The sequence below is a fragment of the Tachyglossus aculeatus genome, chromosome 10 (genome assembly GCF_015852505.1).
Source record: "Tachyglossus aculeatus isolate mTacAcu1 chromosome 10, mTacAcu1.pri, whole genome shotgun sequence".
NCBI classification, from domain to species: domain Eukaryota; kingdom Metazoa; phylum Chordata; class Mammalia; order Monotremata; family Tachyglossidae; genus Tachyglossus; species Tachyglossus aculeatus.
In genome coordinates, this window is record NC_052075.1 from 51,985,297 (window position 1) to 52,001,950 (window position 16,654).

Here is a 16,654-nt window from a genome sequence, read left to right on the forward strand (position 1 = left end):
GGCGGAGCTGGAATTAGAATCAATCAATCAATCATATTTATTGAGCACTACTGTATGCAGAGCACTGTACTAAGCGCTTGGGAAGTACAAGTTGGCAACATATAGAGACAGTTCCTACCCAACAGTGGGCTCACAGTCTAAAAGGGGGAGACAGAGAACAAAACCAAACATACTAACAAAATAAAATAAATAGAATAGATATGTACAAGTAAAATAAATAAATACAGTAATAAATATGAACAAACATATATACAGGTGCTGTGGGGAAGGGAAGGAGGTAAGATGGGGGGATGGAGAGGGGGACAAGGGGGAGAGGAAGGAAGGGAGTCAGTCTGGGAAGGCCTCCTGGAGGAGGTGAGCTCTCAGTAGGGCCTTGAAGGGAGGAAGAGAGCTAGCTTGGCGGATGGGCAGAGGGAGGGCATTCCAGGCCAGGGGGATGACGTGGGCCGGGGGTCGATAGCGGGACAGGCGAGAACTAGGCCTAACGGTGAGGAGATTAGCGGCAGAGGAGTGGAGGGTGCAGGCTGGGCTGGAGAAGGAGAGAAGGGTGGTGAGGTAGGAGAGTGCGAGGTGATGGACAGCTTTGAAGCCGAAGGTGAGGAGTTTCTGCCTGATGCGCAGATTGATTGGTTGAGAACATGTCTGGTAATGTGCTTTACAGTGCGGTAGAAGCCAAACTGAATTAGAATGCATGTCCTTCTGATTTCTAGGCCTGGCCTATCTGCTAGGTCTAATTGCTCCTCTCCCTATTAGAGACTTAGGGCAGAGACATCCAGGCTTACCTGACCAGGCTTCTTTGGAGAAAATCCATCTGTGGTGAGATGGAGATTCGGGAAACCATGGATCTTCCCCCTTCTCCAGTTGGCGGATACACTGAGGCTTCGGCTGCCTGGCTCCTGGGGAAGCAAACAGGGAAGAAGAATGAGTGGAGATCTATGACAGGCACAGGTGTCCTCTTCCCTTTCTCCTCCCATTTGCTATGTCCTGGGAGCAAACTACTCTGACAGTGGCAGAGTAGGTGAGTGGGATTTCACCACTCTCCATCACTCCCTGGGGATCAGAAATATCAGAGAAGCTGGAATCTTGTCCATGGAGTTTCCTACCTGGGCTATATAGTAAACTGGCCAGACCCCCCACGGTAACCCCCTCAATCTTGGAATGCTGTACCACCCACCCGTGCACTGTGAATAGCACGGGGGAAAGATCAATAATATTTATTTAGTGATCTATATTGGATCTATTGGATCTTTCCCCTTCTCCAGTTGGCGGGTACATGGAGGCTTCGGCCACCCGGCTCCTGGGGAAGCAAACAGGGAAGAAGAATGAGTGGAGATCTATGACAGGCACAGATGTCCTCCGCCCTTTCTCCTCCCATCTGAGGAGGAGATGGCTCAGAGTGGCTCAGTGGAAAGAGCACGGGCTTGGGAGCCAGAGGTCATGGGTTCTAATACCAGCTCTGCCACTTGTCAGCTGGGTGACTTTGGACAAGTCACTTCACTTCTCTGGGCCTCAGTTACCTCATCTATAAAATGGGATTAAAACTGTGAGCCCCACGTGGGACAACCTGATCACCTTGTATCCCCCCAGCGTTTAGAACAGTGCTTCGCACATCGTAAGCGCTTAACAAATGCCATCATTATTATTATTATCTGCTATGTCCTGGTAGCAAACTACTCTGACAGTGGCAGAGTGGGTGAGTGGGATTTCACTGCTCCCCATCACTCCTTGGGGATCAGAAATATCAGAAGAGCTGGAATCTCATCCATGGAGTTTCCTACCTGGGTTATATAGTAAACTGGCCAGACACCCCCCACTCCCCAAGGTAACCCACTCAATCTCGGAATGTTGTATCAACCACCCGTGCACTGTGGACAGCAGAGGGAATGGATCAATAATATTTATTGAGTGATTCCTGTGTGCAGAGCACTGTACTAAGTGCTTCAGAGAGTACAATAGAACGATATAGGAATGATTGAAACTGTTCCAACTATCTCCCGTCAGTGGGGAGCCGAGGGGATTGATCGATCATATTTATTGATGGCTTACTGTGTGCACCACCATACAGAGCAGTTGGGAGAACACAATATAACAGAGTTGTCAGACACATTCCCTGCACACAACGAGCTTCTGGTCTAGAGGGGATTCGGGGCTGGTCGGTTGCCCTCCCGTCCCATAGGACGACTCTCTGGGCCCTTACCCACTGAACGTAGATGTCTGTAGTTCTCCAACATGACGGTCCTATAGAGATCCCTCTGAGCATCTGCCAGGCTCTCCCATTCCCACTGGGTCAGGAAGATGGCCACGTCCTCAAAAGTCACCTCCATCTGTCCCTGCTCTTCTTCTTCTGTGGGCTGAAGAACCAAATGCCTGAGAAAAAAGCTTGGGGGTGGGGACAAGAGGTGAGAACAGTTGGGCAATCATATAGATTGAGCACTTACTTTATGCAGAGTGCTGTACTAAGCACTTGTGAAAGTACAATAAAACAGACACATTCCCAGCCCATAACGACCTTATGGTCCTAGAAAAGAGGCTTAGGGAAGTGAGCCACTAACACTTGTACACACACACACCCCCTCCCCCCCACCCAGCCCAAGATTAGCTAGAAACAAATATTAAACAGATCACCTTCTGGGGGCTGGAGCCTTCTCTTAAAGCTGAACCTAAGCATATTCCCTTTATTTCTATTTTCAAGGGCATATGTAATGTGTTTCCCATGTGCCAGGCACTGTACTAAGTCCAGAGAAGTGAAGTGACAAGAGAAGCAGCGTGACTCAGTGGAAAGAGCACGGGCTTTGGAGTCAGAGGTCAGGGGTTCAAATCCCGGCTCTGCCAAGTGTCAGCTGGATGACTTTTGGCAAGTCACTTAACTCCTCTGGGCCTCAGTTCCCTCATTTGTAAAATGGAGATTAAGACTGTGAGCCCCATGTGGGACAACCTGATCACCTTGTATCCCCTCAACGCTTAGAACAATGCTTTTCTTTGCACATAGTAAACGTTTAACAAATTCCATTATTGTTATTATTATTAATGGAGCTGGGATTGGAAACCAGATCCCTGTGACTCTCAGCCCCAGGCTCTATGCACTAGGGCACTGTACTCCATCCAGCCTTGCCCTTTCTCCCTGAAAAAAAGAGGGTCTGAAGCATGCCATCAAAACATGTATTAGTTTCTGATCAGGTGCAGACTAGGTACAGAGCGCTTGGGAGAGCGTGCTCTAACGATAAACATAGAGGTCATGGGTTCAAATCCCGACTCCGCCACTTGCCAGCTGTGTGACTTTGGGCAAGTCACTTCACTCCTCTGGGCCTCAGTTCCCTCATCTGTCAAATGGTAATGAACCCCGTGAGAAGCAGCGTGGCTCAGTGGAAAGAGCCAGGGTTTAGGAGTCAGAGGTCGTGGGCACAAATCCCAGCTCTGCCAATTGTCAGCTCTGTGACTTTGGGCAAGTCACTTAATAATAGTAAAAATAATAATGGTATTTGTTAAGTGCTTACTATGTGCAAAGCACTGTTCTAAGCGCTGGGGAGGTTACAAGGTGATCTTGTTGTCCCACGGGGGGCTCACAGTCTTCATCCCCATTTTATAGATGAGGGAACTGAGGCCCAGAGAAGTTAAGTGACTTGCCCAAAGTCACACAGCTGACAATTGGCAGAGCCGGGATTTGAACCCTTGACCTCTGACTCCAAAGCCCGGGCTCTTTTTGCTGAACCACGATGCTTCCCCACTCCTTTGTGCCTCAGTTCCCTCAACTGTAAAATGGGGGATTAAGACTGTGGGCCCCGTGGGACAACTTGATCACCCTGTATCCTTCCAGCACTTTGAACGGCACATAGTGAGCGCTTAACAAGTGCCATCATTATTATCACCTTGTATCCTCCCCAGCGCTTAGAATGGTGCTTGGCATATAGTAAGCGCTTAACAAATGCTATCATTACTCATTCATTCATTCAATCGTATTTATTGAGCGCTTACTGTGTGCAGAGCACTATACTAAGCGCTTGGGAAGTACAAGTGGGCAACATCTAGGGACGGCCCCTACCCAACAGCAGGCTCACAGTCTAGAAGGGGGAGACAGAGAAAAAAACAAAACATATTAACAAAATAAAATAAATAGAATAAATGTGTACAAATAAAATAGAGTAGTAAATACGTACAAACATATATACATATATAAAGGTGCTATGGGGAGGGGAAGGAGGTAAGGCGAGGGGGGATAGTTTCCCCTCTCCCCCTCGTCCCCCTCTCCATCCCCCCCATCTTACCTCCTTCCCTTCCCCACAGCACCTGTATATATGTATATATGTTTGTACATATTTGTTACTCTATTTATTTTACTTGTACATATCCATTCTATTTATTTTATTTTGTTAGTATGTTTGGTTTTGTTCTCTGTCTCTCCGTTTTAGACTGTAAGCCCACTTCTGGGTAGGGACTGTCTCTAGATGTTGCCAACTTGTACTTCCCAAGCGCTTAGTACAGTGCTCTGCACACAGTAAGCGCTCAATAAATACGATTGATGATGATGATGATGGGAAGGAGGGGGCTCAGTCTGGGGTCATTACTATCACCTTGTATCCTCCCCAGCGCTTAGAACGGTGCTTGGCACATAGTAAGCGCTTAACAAATGCCGTTATTATTATTCTAAGCAGGCTCCGTCCCTGCCCTGAGTCAGTTTCCAGGCCCGAGGGGCGTCCCCAGCTGCCCGGGGGGCCCCACCCTTGGTGTCCAGGTCCAAGGCGGCGTCGCCCCCGCTCCCGCCCCCGGCCAGGCGCTCAGTAAATAGGACGGGACGAGGCCCTCCCCCTGGGTAGGCCCCAAGGCGGGCGGGGCCTGGGCAGCAGGGGCGGGGACTTGGGCCCGGAGGCCTTCTCGGGGGAGGCGAGAGGAGGGGAAAGGGGAGGGTCCCCCGCTCCCCTGTCAATCAAAGGGAGCGGGGGAGACGCCGGCCGCTCCCCGGGCCCCGCCGGACGGACACACGGACACACAGAACCGGGGGCGGCCGCCGACTGTGCCCGGTGACCCCGCTGACCCCGAGGCCCAAAGCAAGTAAGGAGCCGGGGGGCTTTGGGCTGGGGGGCTGCGGGCTCATCATCATCATCATCAATCGTATTTATTGAGCGCTTACTGTGTGCAGAGCACTGGACTAAGCGCTTGGGAAGTCCAAGTTGGCAACATATAGAGACAGTCCCTACCCAATAGTGGGCTCACAGTCTAAAAGGGGTCACCGGGGAGGGGGCGGGAGGGGACAGGAGGGACCCTCTAATAATAATAATGGCATTTATTAAGCGCTTACTACGTGCAAAGCACTGTTCTAAGCGCTGGGGAGGTTACAAGGTGATCAGGTTGTCCCTCGTGGGGCTCACAGTCTTCACCCCCCCTCTACAGATGAGGTAACTGAGGCCCAGAGAAGTGAAGTGACTTGCCCAAGGTCACGCAGCTGACAATCGGCAGAGCCGGGATTCGAACCCAAAATACATAAATGAGTAGCGTAATAAATACATACAAACGTGTATATATATACAGGTGCAGTGGGGAGGGGAAGGAGGTAAAGCGTGTCCCTCGGGGGGCTCCCGGTCTTAATGCCCATTTTCCAGATGAGGTCACTGAGGCCCAGAGAAGTGAAGCGACTCGCCCAAAGTCTCACGGCTGATTGTCGGCGGAGCCAGGGGTCTGAACCCGTGACCTCTGACTCCAAAGGCCGGGGCTCCTTCCACCGAGCCGCGCTGCTTCTCCGGCCCTTTGGTGGCCCGGACTCCCGAGGGCCGTTGAATGACCTTGAATGACCCTGGGGCCCTGCCTCGTCCACTGAATAAGATGATGATGGCATTTATTAAGCGCTTACTATGTGCAAAGCACTGTTCTAAGCGCTGGGGGGGATACAAGGTGATTAGGTTGCCCCACTTGGGGCTCACAGACTTAATCCCCATTTTACAGATGAGGTAACAGGCATAGAGAAGTTAAGTGACTTGCCCAAGTCACACAGCTGACAATTGGCGGAGTCGGGATTTGAACCCATGACCTCTGACTCCAAAGCCCGGGCTCTTTCCACTGTAATAATCGTATTTATTGAGCGCTTACTGTGTGCAGAGCACTGTTCTAAGCGCTTGGGAAGTACAAGTTGGCAACATATAGAGACAGTCCCTACCCAACAGTGGGCTCACAGGGGGAGACAGAGAACAAAACCAAACATACTCACAAAATGAAATAAATAGAATAGATATGTACAAGTAAAATAATAAATAGAGTAATAAATATGTACAAACATATATACAGGTGCTGTGGGGAAGGGAAGGAGGTAAGATGGTGGGGATGGAGAGGTGGCATTTGTTAAGCTCTTGCTATGCGCCAAGCACTGTTCTAAACGCTGGGGGGGATACAAGGTGACCGGGTTGTCCCACGTGGGGCTCACAGGCTTCACCCCCATTTTACAGATGAGGGAACTGAGGCCCAGAGAGGTTGTGACTTACCCAAGGTCACACAGCTGACAAGTGGCAGAGGCGGGATTAGAACCCACGACCTTCTTCTCCCAGCCTGGGCTCTTTCCACTGAGCCATGCAGTTAAAAGTGTTAAGCACTTACTAATGTGCCAAGCACTGTTCTCAGGTCATCAGGTTTTTCCACGCGGGGCTCACAGCCTTCATCCCCATTTTACAGAGTAGGGAAGTGAGGCTCAGAGAAGTTGTGATTTACCCAACGTCACACAGCTGCCAAGTGGCGGAGGCGGGATTAGAACCCACGACCTCCGACCCCCAGCCCGGGCTCTTTCCACTGAGCCATGCAGTTAAAAGTGTTAAGCGCTTACTAATGTGCCAAGCACTGTTCTAAAGTCATCAGGTTGTTCCACGGGGGGCTCACAGCCTTCATCCCCGTTTTCCAGAGGAGGGAACTGAGGCCCAGAGAAGTGACTTCTAGACTGTGAGCCCGTGGTTGGGTAGGGACCGTCTCTAAATGTTGCCGACTTGTACTTCCCAAGCGCTCAGTACAGTGTTCTGCACACAGTAAGTGCTCAGTAAATACGAATGAATGAAGTGGCGGAGGCGGGATTAGAACCCACGACCTCTGACTCCCAAGCCCGGGCTCTTTCCACCGAGCCACGCAGTTAAGCGTGTTAAGCGCTTAGTATGTGCCAAGCACTGTTCTAAGCGCTGGGGGAGATCCAAGTTCATCAGGTTGTTCCACGTGGGGCTCACAGCCTTCACCCCCATTTTCCAAATGAGGGAACTGAGGCCCAGTGAAGTGACTTGCCCAAGGTCACACAACAGACAAGGGGCGAAGCTGGAATTAGAACTCATGACGTGTGACTCCCAAACCCGGGCTTTTTTCCACTGAGCCAGGCTGCTTCTCAACTGAGCCAGCGGGCCGTAATGCTTCGCCAGTTCGCCCCCTCCCCAAAGGCAAGTTCTCAATTCACTCAATCCTACTTATGGAGCGCTCCCTGGGTGCACAGCACTGTACTAAGCGCTTGAAAACTACAATTAAGTGACCATGAGAGACAGTCCCCGCCCACCATGGGCTCACAGTCTAGAAGGGGGGAGACGGGCATCCATAGCATAAATGTCAATAAATCGAATTATAGATATATAAACATCATAATGAGCACGGGTTTGGGAGTCAGAGGTCGTGGGTTCTAATCCCGATTTTGCCACTTATCAGCTGTTTGACCTTGGGCAAGTCACTTCACTTTTCTGTGCCTCAGTTACCTCACCTATCGAATGATAACCCTGTAACCTCCCCAGCACTTAGAACAGTGCTTGGCACGTAGTAAGTACTTAACAAATATTATTATTATAAATAGAATTATAAATATGTATGTATATAAGTGCTTTGGGGGGATAATTAAACAGTTATTCAGAAGCATTGTGGCTTAATGGAAAGAGCACGAGTTTGGGAATCAGAGGACCTAGGTTCTAATCCTAAATCTGACACTTGTCTGCTGTGTGACCTTGGGCAAGCCGTTTAACTTCTCTGTGCCTCAACCACCTCACCTGTAAAATGGGGATTAAGGCTGTGAGCCCCCGGTGGGACAACCTGATTACCTGGTATCTACCTCAGTGCTTAGAACAGTGCTTGGCATATATTAAGCGCTTAACAAATACCATTATTATTGTATCCCTCCTGAAAGGGAAGTTCAGTTTGCTGTGCAAAATAAATTTTGTGTAAATGTAGCCCTTGATTTTGGTCTCTTTCAAGCCGATTCCCCAACCCTTCCCCCTGGATGGGGGAGGGAGGGAGAGAAAGACTCTGTTTACCTTCCTCTCTGATCAGGGATTGAAAACCCCAAGGTAGGAGAGCCTCCCCACAGCACCTGTATATATGTTTGTACACATTTATTACTCTATTTATTTTACTTGTACATATTTACTATTTTATTTATTTTGTTAATGTTGTGTATCTAGCTTTATTTCTATTTATTCTGATGACTTGACACCTGCCTACATGTTTTATTTTGTTTGTCTCCCCCTTTTAGACTGTGAGCCCATTGTTGGGTAGGGACCGTCTCTATATGTTACTAAGGGCTTGTACTTCCCAAGCGCTTAGTACAGTGCTCTGCACACAGTAAGCACGCAATAAATACGATTGAATGAATGAATGAAAGAGCTGCTGGTTAGCCCCACAGCACTTATGTTCTCATTAGACTGTGAGCCCCAGGTGGGAAGGGACTGTCCAACCTGATTAACTTGTATTTACTCCAGTGTTTAAAATAGTGTTTGACACATAGTAAGCACCTATTATTATTGTTATTATTGCTATTAGTATGTTTTTCTGGTATTTGCTGGGCAGGAAAGATATCCCCTAGGAAAAAACCCAATTAACCCTGCCTCTCCCTTCCTCGCAAATCTTACTAACCAATTCCATTTATCAGGACACCTATCCAGAGCCCACCTGGCCTCAATCATTTCAAGCATTCCATTCGTTTATTCCATCGTATTTATTGTGCACTGCTTGCTGTGTGCAAAGCACTCCAGAACCCTTTTGGGGAGAGGACATGGCTGACACGTCTATTGTATTGATCTTAGTGTCAAGAAATACCACTACTACATCTGCGATTCATATTTCAGACCATCACATCACTGGGCTAGTTTTCTCAATTCATTCCTTGCAGTAATAGGAAGAAGTGAAAGAGCATTGTTCATAAAAGGCAGGGTAAGAAAGGAGAAATACAGGGGCTTATTGATAAGCAGGAAAACAGTGGCAATAATCATCATCATCATCAATCGTATTTATTGAGCGCTTACTGTGTGCAGAGCACTGTACTAAGCGCTTGGGAAGTACAAGTTGGCAACATATAGAGACAGTCCCTACCCAACAGTGGGCTCACAGTCTAAAAATTATGTGATTGTACATGTAGGCATAGCTTCACTTGCTCCTGGCTCAAGTGAAAAAAAAATTGGGGACCATTCAGATTTAAAATTTTCCAAAACCAACAGCTGGAGCTGTGTAAGCATGGGCATTAACCCATGCTAATAATAATAATAATGGCATTTAATAAGCGTTTACTATGTGCAAAGCACTGTTCTAAGCGCTGGGGAGGTTACAAGGTGATCAGGTTGTCCCACGGGGGGCTCACAGTCTTAATCCCCATTTTACAGATGAGGGAACTGAGGACCAGAGAAGTTAAGTGACTTGCCCAAAGTCACACAGCTGACAATCGGCAGAGTCGAGATATGAACCCATGACCGCTGACTCCAATGCCTGTGCTCTTTCCACTGAGCCACGCTGCTTCTCTTGAAGCAGGAATTTACTCTCTAATTTGCTTACAGGGCCAACTGTTCATTATTAGGACAATCCACCTGGCAGGTTGCCGTGATTTTACAGGAACCCGTTAAGACTCTCTAGTTACAACTGGGCTCAAGGAGGAAATCTAACTCATTATCACTGGGATTGGAACTCCTCTCCAGCCATCAGGACCAGAAGTAAAGCACAGTAGAATAAATCAAACATTCTGGGAAGGGCCTCCATCTCCATTGTTCGTTGTGGAAGGTAATTCCTCACTGAGAGGGGACCCGGAAGGTTCTTGGAGAAGATCAGAGACGAGGACCTTATCTAATAATAATAATAATGGCATTTATTAAGCACTTACTATGTGCAAAGCACTGTTCTAAGCGCTGGGGAGGTTACAAGGTGATCAGGTTGTCCCACGGGGGGCTCACAGTCTTAATCCCCATTTTACAGATGAGGCCCAGAGAAGTGAAGCGACTTGCCCAAAGTCACACAGCTGACAATTGGCAGAGCCAGGATTTGAACCCATGACCTCTGACTCCAAAACCCACGCTCTTTCCACTGAACCACGCTGCTTCTCAAGCTTCTAAGCTTCTCTGAGCCTCTTGGATGAGGTTGGGAGCTTCATCTCCACGGCCTCATCTCCGCCGTCTCACTGCTCGGGGCAGAAGAAGGGTAGGAGAGGTGCGGAGAAAAAGATGTCTGCGAAACTGTACAGGTCGGACCCATCAACGGCATTTAAAAACGAGACCACTCCAGCCTCCACGTCCAGGAAAATTCCCACCCCCTGGAGAGGATTTTCCCACGGGAGGCGGGTCCTGGGAGACGTGCCAGCGTGGAAATGGTGCCCATTCCTCAAGCTCACAGCCCAGTATCCGTTCTCTGGGCACAGGGTGGGCTGCCCCTTCTTTTCGGCAGACTCCTCACACACTCCGACGTCCCACTCTGTTTGATCCTCCACCTCCACCTCCCAGTAATGTCGGCCGGAGCTGAAGCAGTGGGAACCCACCAACCAGGCCTTCTGGTTGTGGGGGTGATCCTGCCGGGGGTCTCCGCAGCTCACGCTTTTCTCGTCCTCCGTCCCGGGGAAGGGGTGCGGCGTGGCTGCGTCCAGAGTTACATTTTCTGTAAAGAATCATAAAATCATTTCAGCATGGCGGCCTGGCTGTCAGAAGGTCATGGGTTCTAGTCCCGTCTCCTCCAATTGTCTGCTGTGTGGCTTTGGGCAAAGCTTCTCTGGCTCTCAGTTACTTCATCTGCAAAATGGGGATTAAGATTGTGAGCCCTATGCCCGATAGGGACTGTGTCCAACCCGATTTGCTTGTATCCACCCCAGCACTTAGTACAGTGCCTGGCACATAGAAAATGCATTTTTTCGCTAAAATCACCTGACAGTTATACTTCAAGGAACCCAAAATAATTTTTAACAGAAGCAAGATGCCTACCTCCTTCCCCTCCCCACAGCACTTGTATATATTTGTACAGGTTTATTACTCTATTTATTTTACTTGTACATATTTACTATTCTATTTATTTTGTTAATGACGTGCATATAGCTTTAATTCTATTTGTTCTGACAATTTTGACATCTGTCTACATCTTTAGTTTTGTTGTCTGTCTCCCCCTTCTAGACTGTGAGCCCGTTGTTGGGTAGGGACTGCCTCTCTATGTTGCCGACTTGTACTTCCCAAGCGCTTAGTACAGTGCTCTGCACACAGTAAGCGCTCAATGAATATGATTGAATGAATGAAATGCTCAACAAATACCATAATAATAATAATTATTATAAAGAAACAGGAGGGAGCCCCACAGCACTTGGGAACATAGCAGTAATTCATTTATTTCTATTCATGGCTTTATTCGCCTCTGGAATCTAAGCTCATTGTGAGCAGGGAGTGTGTCTGCTGTACGGTTATGTTGTACTCTCCTAAATACTTAGTGCAGTGCTCTGCACACATTAAACACTCAATGATTATCATTGGGGTTATTGGATGGTCTGTCCCAAAGTAGCTGGGGAGGAGAGGTTCTCAAAATTTCTTTCTCTTCCTCACTCTCCCAGTATCACTAATAATAATTATGATAATGATAACATTATGGTATTTGTTAAGCAATTACTGTGTGCCAAGCATTTTGGTGGATACAAGCTTTAGTAATGATGTGCAAGCTTTAGTAATGATGCTACTGATTATTTAGCAATCTTAGTAAAATTAGTAATGTTTGTTCCTCTAGACTCGTTGTGGGCAGGGAATGTGTCTGTTTATTGTTATATTGTACTCTCCCAAGTGCTTAGCATAGCTACAATTTAAACAGGTTGAAACTTAGAAGCCGCTGCCTCATCCTTCTGGACTATAAGCTTGTTGCGGGCAGGGACCGTGTCTACCACCTGTTATATTGTATTCTCACAAATGCTTAGTACGGTGCTCTGCATACACTAGTAAGTGTTCAATAAATACCGTTGATTTTTTTATTGCTTAGTCAGGAAAGATCATTCTGCTGGCAACAAATGGGTTTTTAACTCGGACCCAATGGGTTTTTAACTCGGACCCGGGCCACACTTTCTGTTTATTTATTTACTCTACGTGTACATATCTATTCTATTTATTTTATTTTGTTAGTATGTTTGGTTTTGTTCTCTGTCTCCCCCTTTTAGACTGTGAGCCCACTGTTGGGTAGGGACTGTCTCTATATGTTGCCAATTTGTACTTCCCAAGCGCTTAGTACAGTGCTCTGCACATAGTAAGCGCTCAATAAATACGATTGATGATGATGATGATACAAGATAATCAGGTTGGACACAGTCCCTGCCCCACATGGGGCTCACAGTCTAAATTGGAAGGTGTAGGATTTAATCCCCATTTTACAGATGAGGTGGTAACTGAGGAGCGGAGAAGTTAAGTGACTCGCCCAAGGTCACATAGGAGACAGATGGGGGGGCAGCGTGGCTCAGTGGAAAGAGCCCGGTCTTTGGAGTCAGAGGTCATGGCTTCAAATCCTGGCTCCACCCATTGTCAGCTGTGTGACTTTGGGCAAGTCACTTAACTTCTCTGGGCCTCAGTTCCCTCACCTGGAAAATGGGATTAAGACTGTGAACCCCCCATGGGACAACCTGATCACCTTGTAACCTCCCCAGCGCTTAAAACAGTGCTTTGCACATAGTAAGCGCTTAACAAATGACATAATGATTATTATTATTGTAAAGGATGGGCCAGGATTAGAACCTAGGTCCTCTGGCTTCCAGACCCTCTTTGCTCTCTCCCCTAAACCCCTTCCCCTCTCTCTTCTTCTGCCTCTCTGTGGGCCTTTAAAAACTCACTGCTTCCTGCCGTCCAGAGGTGGGATGAGACCCACGATTCTCGACATTGTTTTTCTGAAAAAGAACGGCTCCAAAATCAGGGAAGGGCACAGGCCCCCCTTCTCACCTCTGAATCTCTGAACCCAGATCTTGGTGTTCAGGCTCTCCTTCAGAAGGGCACCGTGCTGTTTGACGATCACTGCCAGCTTGGCCAGACGTCTGTTTGGCCGGAGAATTCCGTTCTGGGAGATCTTCCTGCACTCGGGGCAGCGGAAGGGCAAAGGGGACACGCCGACGATGCACGTTTGGCAGAAATTGTGCCCACACCCTATGGACACGGGGTTGTGGAAATAATCCAAGCAGATGGGGCAGCTCACGTCGTCCTGGAGGCTCTGGGCCATAGCCCCTGGGAAGGAATCGGTAGGAGCGGCCACCATCCGCCTTGGCTGCCCGGCTGGGGGGAATACAAGGATGGACCGACTAATAAGCGGTCAGTGCAGGCCAGTAGCAGGGCAGGAATTAGAACCCAGCTCTCTTGACCCCCAGGCCTGTGCTACCTAGACCACACTCTCTCCCTCCCACCGAGTCAGCAACAGCACTAGTAAAAGCAGCTCTGACTCCAATGCCGTGGCTCTAACTTGGCAGTCCCTTTTCAAACAATTTAATTTTCTTCCGTATCAAATTTCCCAACTCCAGGAGACCCCGTTCCTATGAAGGAGAGGTAGAAAACAACTCTCCATGGACCCAAACTCACTGTTGTTGCTTCTGCTTTGGTAAATTTTTTCTTCCGGCTCTGTCTCCTTGCAACTCTGGCTCTCAGCTCTTCTCAGAAGAAACGCTAGATATGTATCTGGTTTAGTCCTTTTAAGTGTCTCTCCTACTCCTGATCATTTTTCCTCTGAGTTCTTTATCTTAGGTTGAATGAGTACAGAGTTAAAGGAAGGAGATGGAAGGGGCAGGGGGCTGTTCACAGGTCCCAATCAAATCACAGGCAGTCGATCTCGGTTGGTTTGAGTTTAAACTACATTAACCCATTTGCTGGAGGGAATAGATGAGCTTGTCAGCGTGAAGTGAAGTGATCTCTATAATAAAGAGCATGGACAAATGTGATTATGTCATGTTGGAAACAGAAGCAGGGGCTAAAAAAATCAAGGAGAGAATATTGCTATCCCACATGAGTCACTGTTCCCTCTTATTGGAAAGACTCCCAGGTTTGGGAATCAGAGGTCGTGGGTTCTAATCCCTAAATCATAGGTTCATAGCCCATTGATCTCCTTTTTTCTACAGTGTGTTATCATCAATCATCATCATCATCAACATCAACAGTATTTATTAAGATCTCAAGATATTGTGCACCTAGCGTTGTCCTAATCGTCTGAGAGAGTGCAATACAACAGAGATGGTAGACATATTCCCTGCCCACAGCGAGTTTACAGTCTAGACAGGAGGCAGACATAAAACCCACATTGTGAATAACATTGTGGAAACCAACTCCTGACCAGCCTTACTCCATTTTGTTTCCATCTCCATTTTGCATTAATCTACCCTGTTTACCCAAATGATGCTGCAGCCTTCCCCTACGGTCAATTTCAGACACATTTTCCCAAGATGCCAGCTTCAGCCACACCCTGTCATCAATTAAGAAAAGTGGAGCCATACTTGATTGGATTCTGTTGCTAAAGGAACACATAGTAAGTGCTTAAAAATTCCATTAAAAACAAGAAATGAGGGCTTAGTCGGGGAAAGCCTCCTGGAGGAGATATTGTTTTAATAGAGTATTAAAGTGGGGAGGTGATGGAGAAAGGGAATCATCTGTGGCTCCTGTAATTATTAATAATTATATTTATTAGGTGCTTACTATTCATTCATTCAATCGTATTTATTGAGCGCTTACTGTGTGCAGAGCACTGTATTTAATTTGGAGACAAGCAAATTAAATTGGACACACTCCCTGTCCCATGTGGGATTCAGCCTCAATCCCCATTTTACAGATGAGGTCACTGAGGCACAGAGAAGCAAAGTGGCTTGCCCATGGTCACACAGCAGATAAGCGGCAGAGACTGGATTAGAACCCATGACCTTCTGATTCGCAGGCCTGTGCTCTATCCAGAGAAGCAGAATGGCTTATTGGAAAGAGCCTGGTTTGGGGGTCAGAGGTCATGGGTTCTAATTTTGGCTCCTCCACTTATCAGTTGTGTGACTTTAGGCAAGTCACTTGGCTTCTCTGTGCCTCAGTGACCTCATGTGTAAAATGGGGATTAAGACTCCACATGGGACAACCTGGTGACCTTGATGACCTGATGACCCCAGAGCTTAGAACAGTGCTTGGCACATAGTAAGCGCTTAACAAATACCATCATCATCATCATCATCATCCCATGCTGCTTCTCTAGGGTGGAAACAGGGAATTTCCCTTCATGGGAGGGATCCTGGAAGTGGCACTCCGCGCCGCTAGGATTTTGGAGCAAATTAAACCAAAGTGGCCTTTGGAAGGCCAAATGACTCGATTTAGATTAGCATATTCTGGGCACATAATCAGGAGGACTGATTTGCTGGAGAAGACACTAATGCTAGGAAAAGTCCAGGGAAAAGGTGGAAGAGGCAGTCCGGCCGCTAAGTGGTTAGAGACCATCACAACGATAATGGAAAACCATTAGAAAGGTTGTGGAATATGGCAGAGGACAGGACATCCTGGAGAAAGTATACCCATGGAGTCGCTATGAATCGGAAACCACTTGACGGCACTTAATGATAATAAAAAATGATTACTACACAAGTGCTTACACTGTGCCAAGGACTGTTCTAAGCGCTGGGGTAGATACAAGTTATTCAGGTTTTGTTGTTGGGGTTTTTTTAGGGTATTTGTTAGGCTCTTGCTATGTGCCAAGCCCTGTTCTAAGCACTGGAGTAGATACAAGTTAATCAGGTTTTGTTTTGTACTTGACGGCACTTAATGATAATAAAAAATGATTACTACACTTGTTAAGTGCTTACACTGTGCCAAGGACTGTTCTTAGCTCTGGGGTAGATACAAGTTATTCAGGTTTTGTTGTTGGGGTTTTTTTAGGGTATTTGTTAGATGCTTATTATGTGCCAAGCACTGTTCCAAGCACTGGGATAAACACAAGATAACCACGTTGGACACAGTCCATAACCCACATGGGGCTCATAATCCTTATCCCCATTTTTCCAGATGAGGAAACTGAGGCTCAAAGAAGTGAAGTGACTTGCCCCAGGTCACACAACAGGAAATGGCAGAGCTGTGATTAGAACCCAGGTCCTTCTCACTCCCATTTCCGTGCTCTATCCCCTAGACCACGATGCTCCTCCTGCTAAAGTCCTCTGAGGTTTATTTTATTTTTTTAAAATGGTATTTGTTAAGTATGCATACTGTGTGCCAGGCACTGTACTAAATGCTTGGGAGAGTACAACAGAATTAGCAGACACACAGAAAAGCAGTGTGGCTCAGTGGAAAGAGCCCGGGCTTGGGAGTCAAAGGTTGTGGGTTCTAATCCCGGCTCTGCCACTTAGCTGTGTGACTTTGGGCAAGTCACTTAATAATAAATAATAATAATGATGGCATTTATTAAGTGCTTACTATGTGCAAAGCACTATTCTAAGCACTGGGGAGTTTACAAGGTG

The 16,654-nt window shown here is 47.4% G+C and overlaps 1 protein-coding gene across 1 annotated transcript; it reads right to left on the bottom strand.

Annotated features, from left to right (window-relative positions):
* Positions 1-1,226: 1,226 nt before the first annotated feature.
* LOC119932894 (ret finger protein-like 3) lies at positions 1,227-13,413 on the bottom strand. Its single transcript, XM_038752021.1, has 4 exons — positions 13,140-13,413; positions 10,377-10,845; positions 2,198-2,367; positions 1,227-1,297 (listed from the first exon to the last, which is right to left on the bottom strand). Exons 1-4 carry the CDS (start codon positions 13,411-13,413, stop codon positions 1,227-1,229), a joined length of 984 nt encoding a protein of 327 aa, XP_038607949.1.
* Between the last annotated feature and the right edge of the window lie 3,241 nt (positions 13,414-16,654).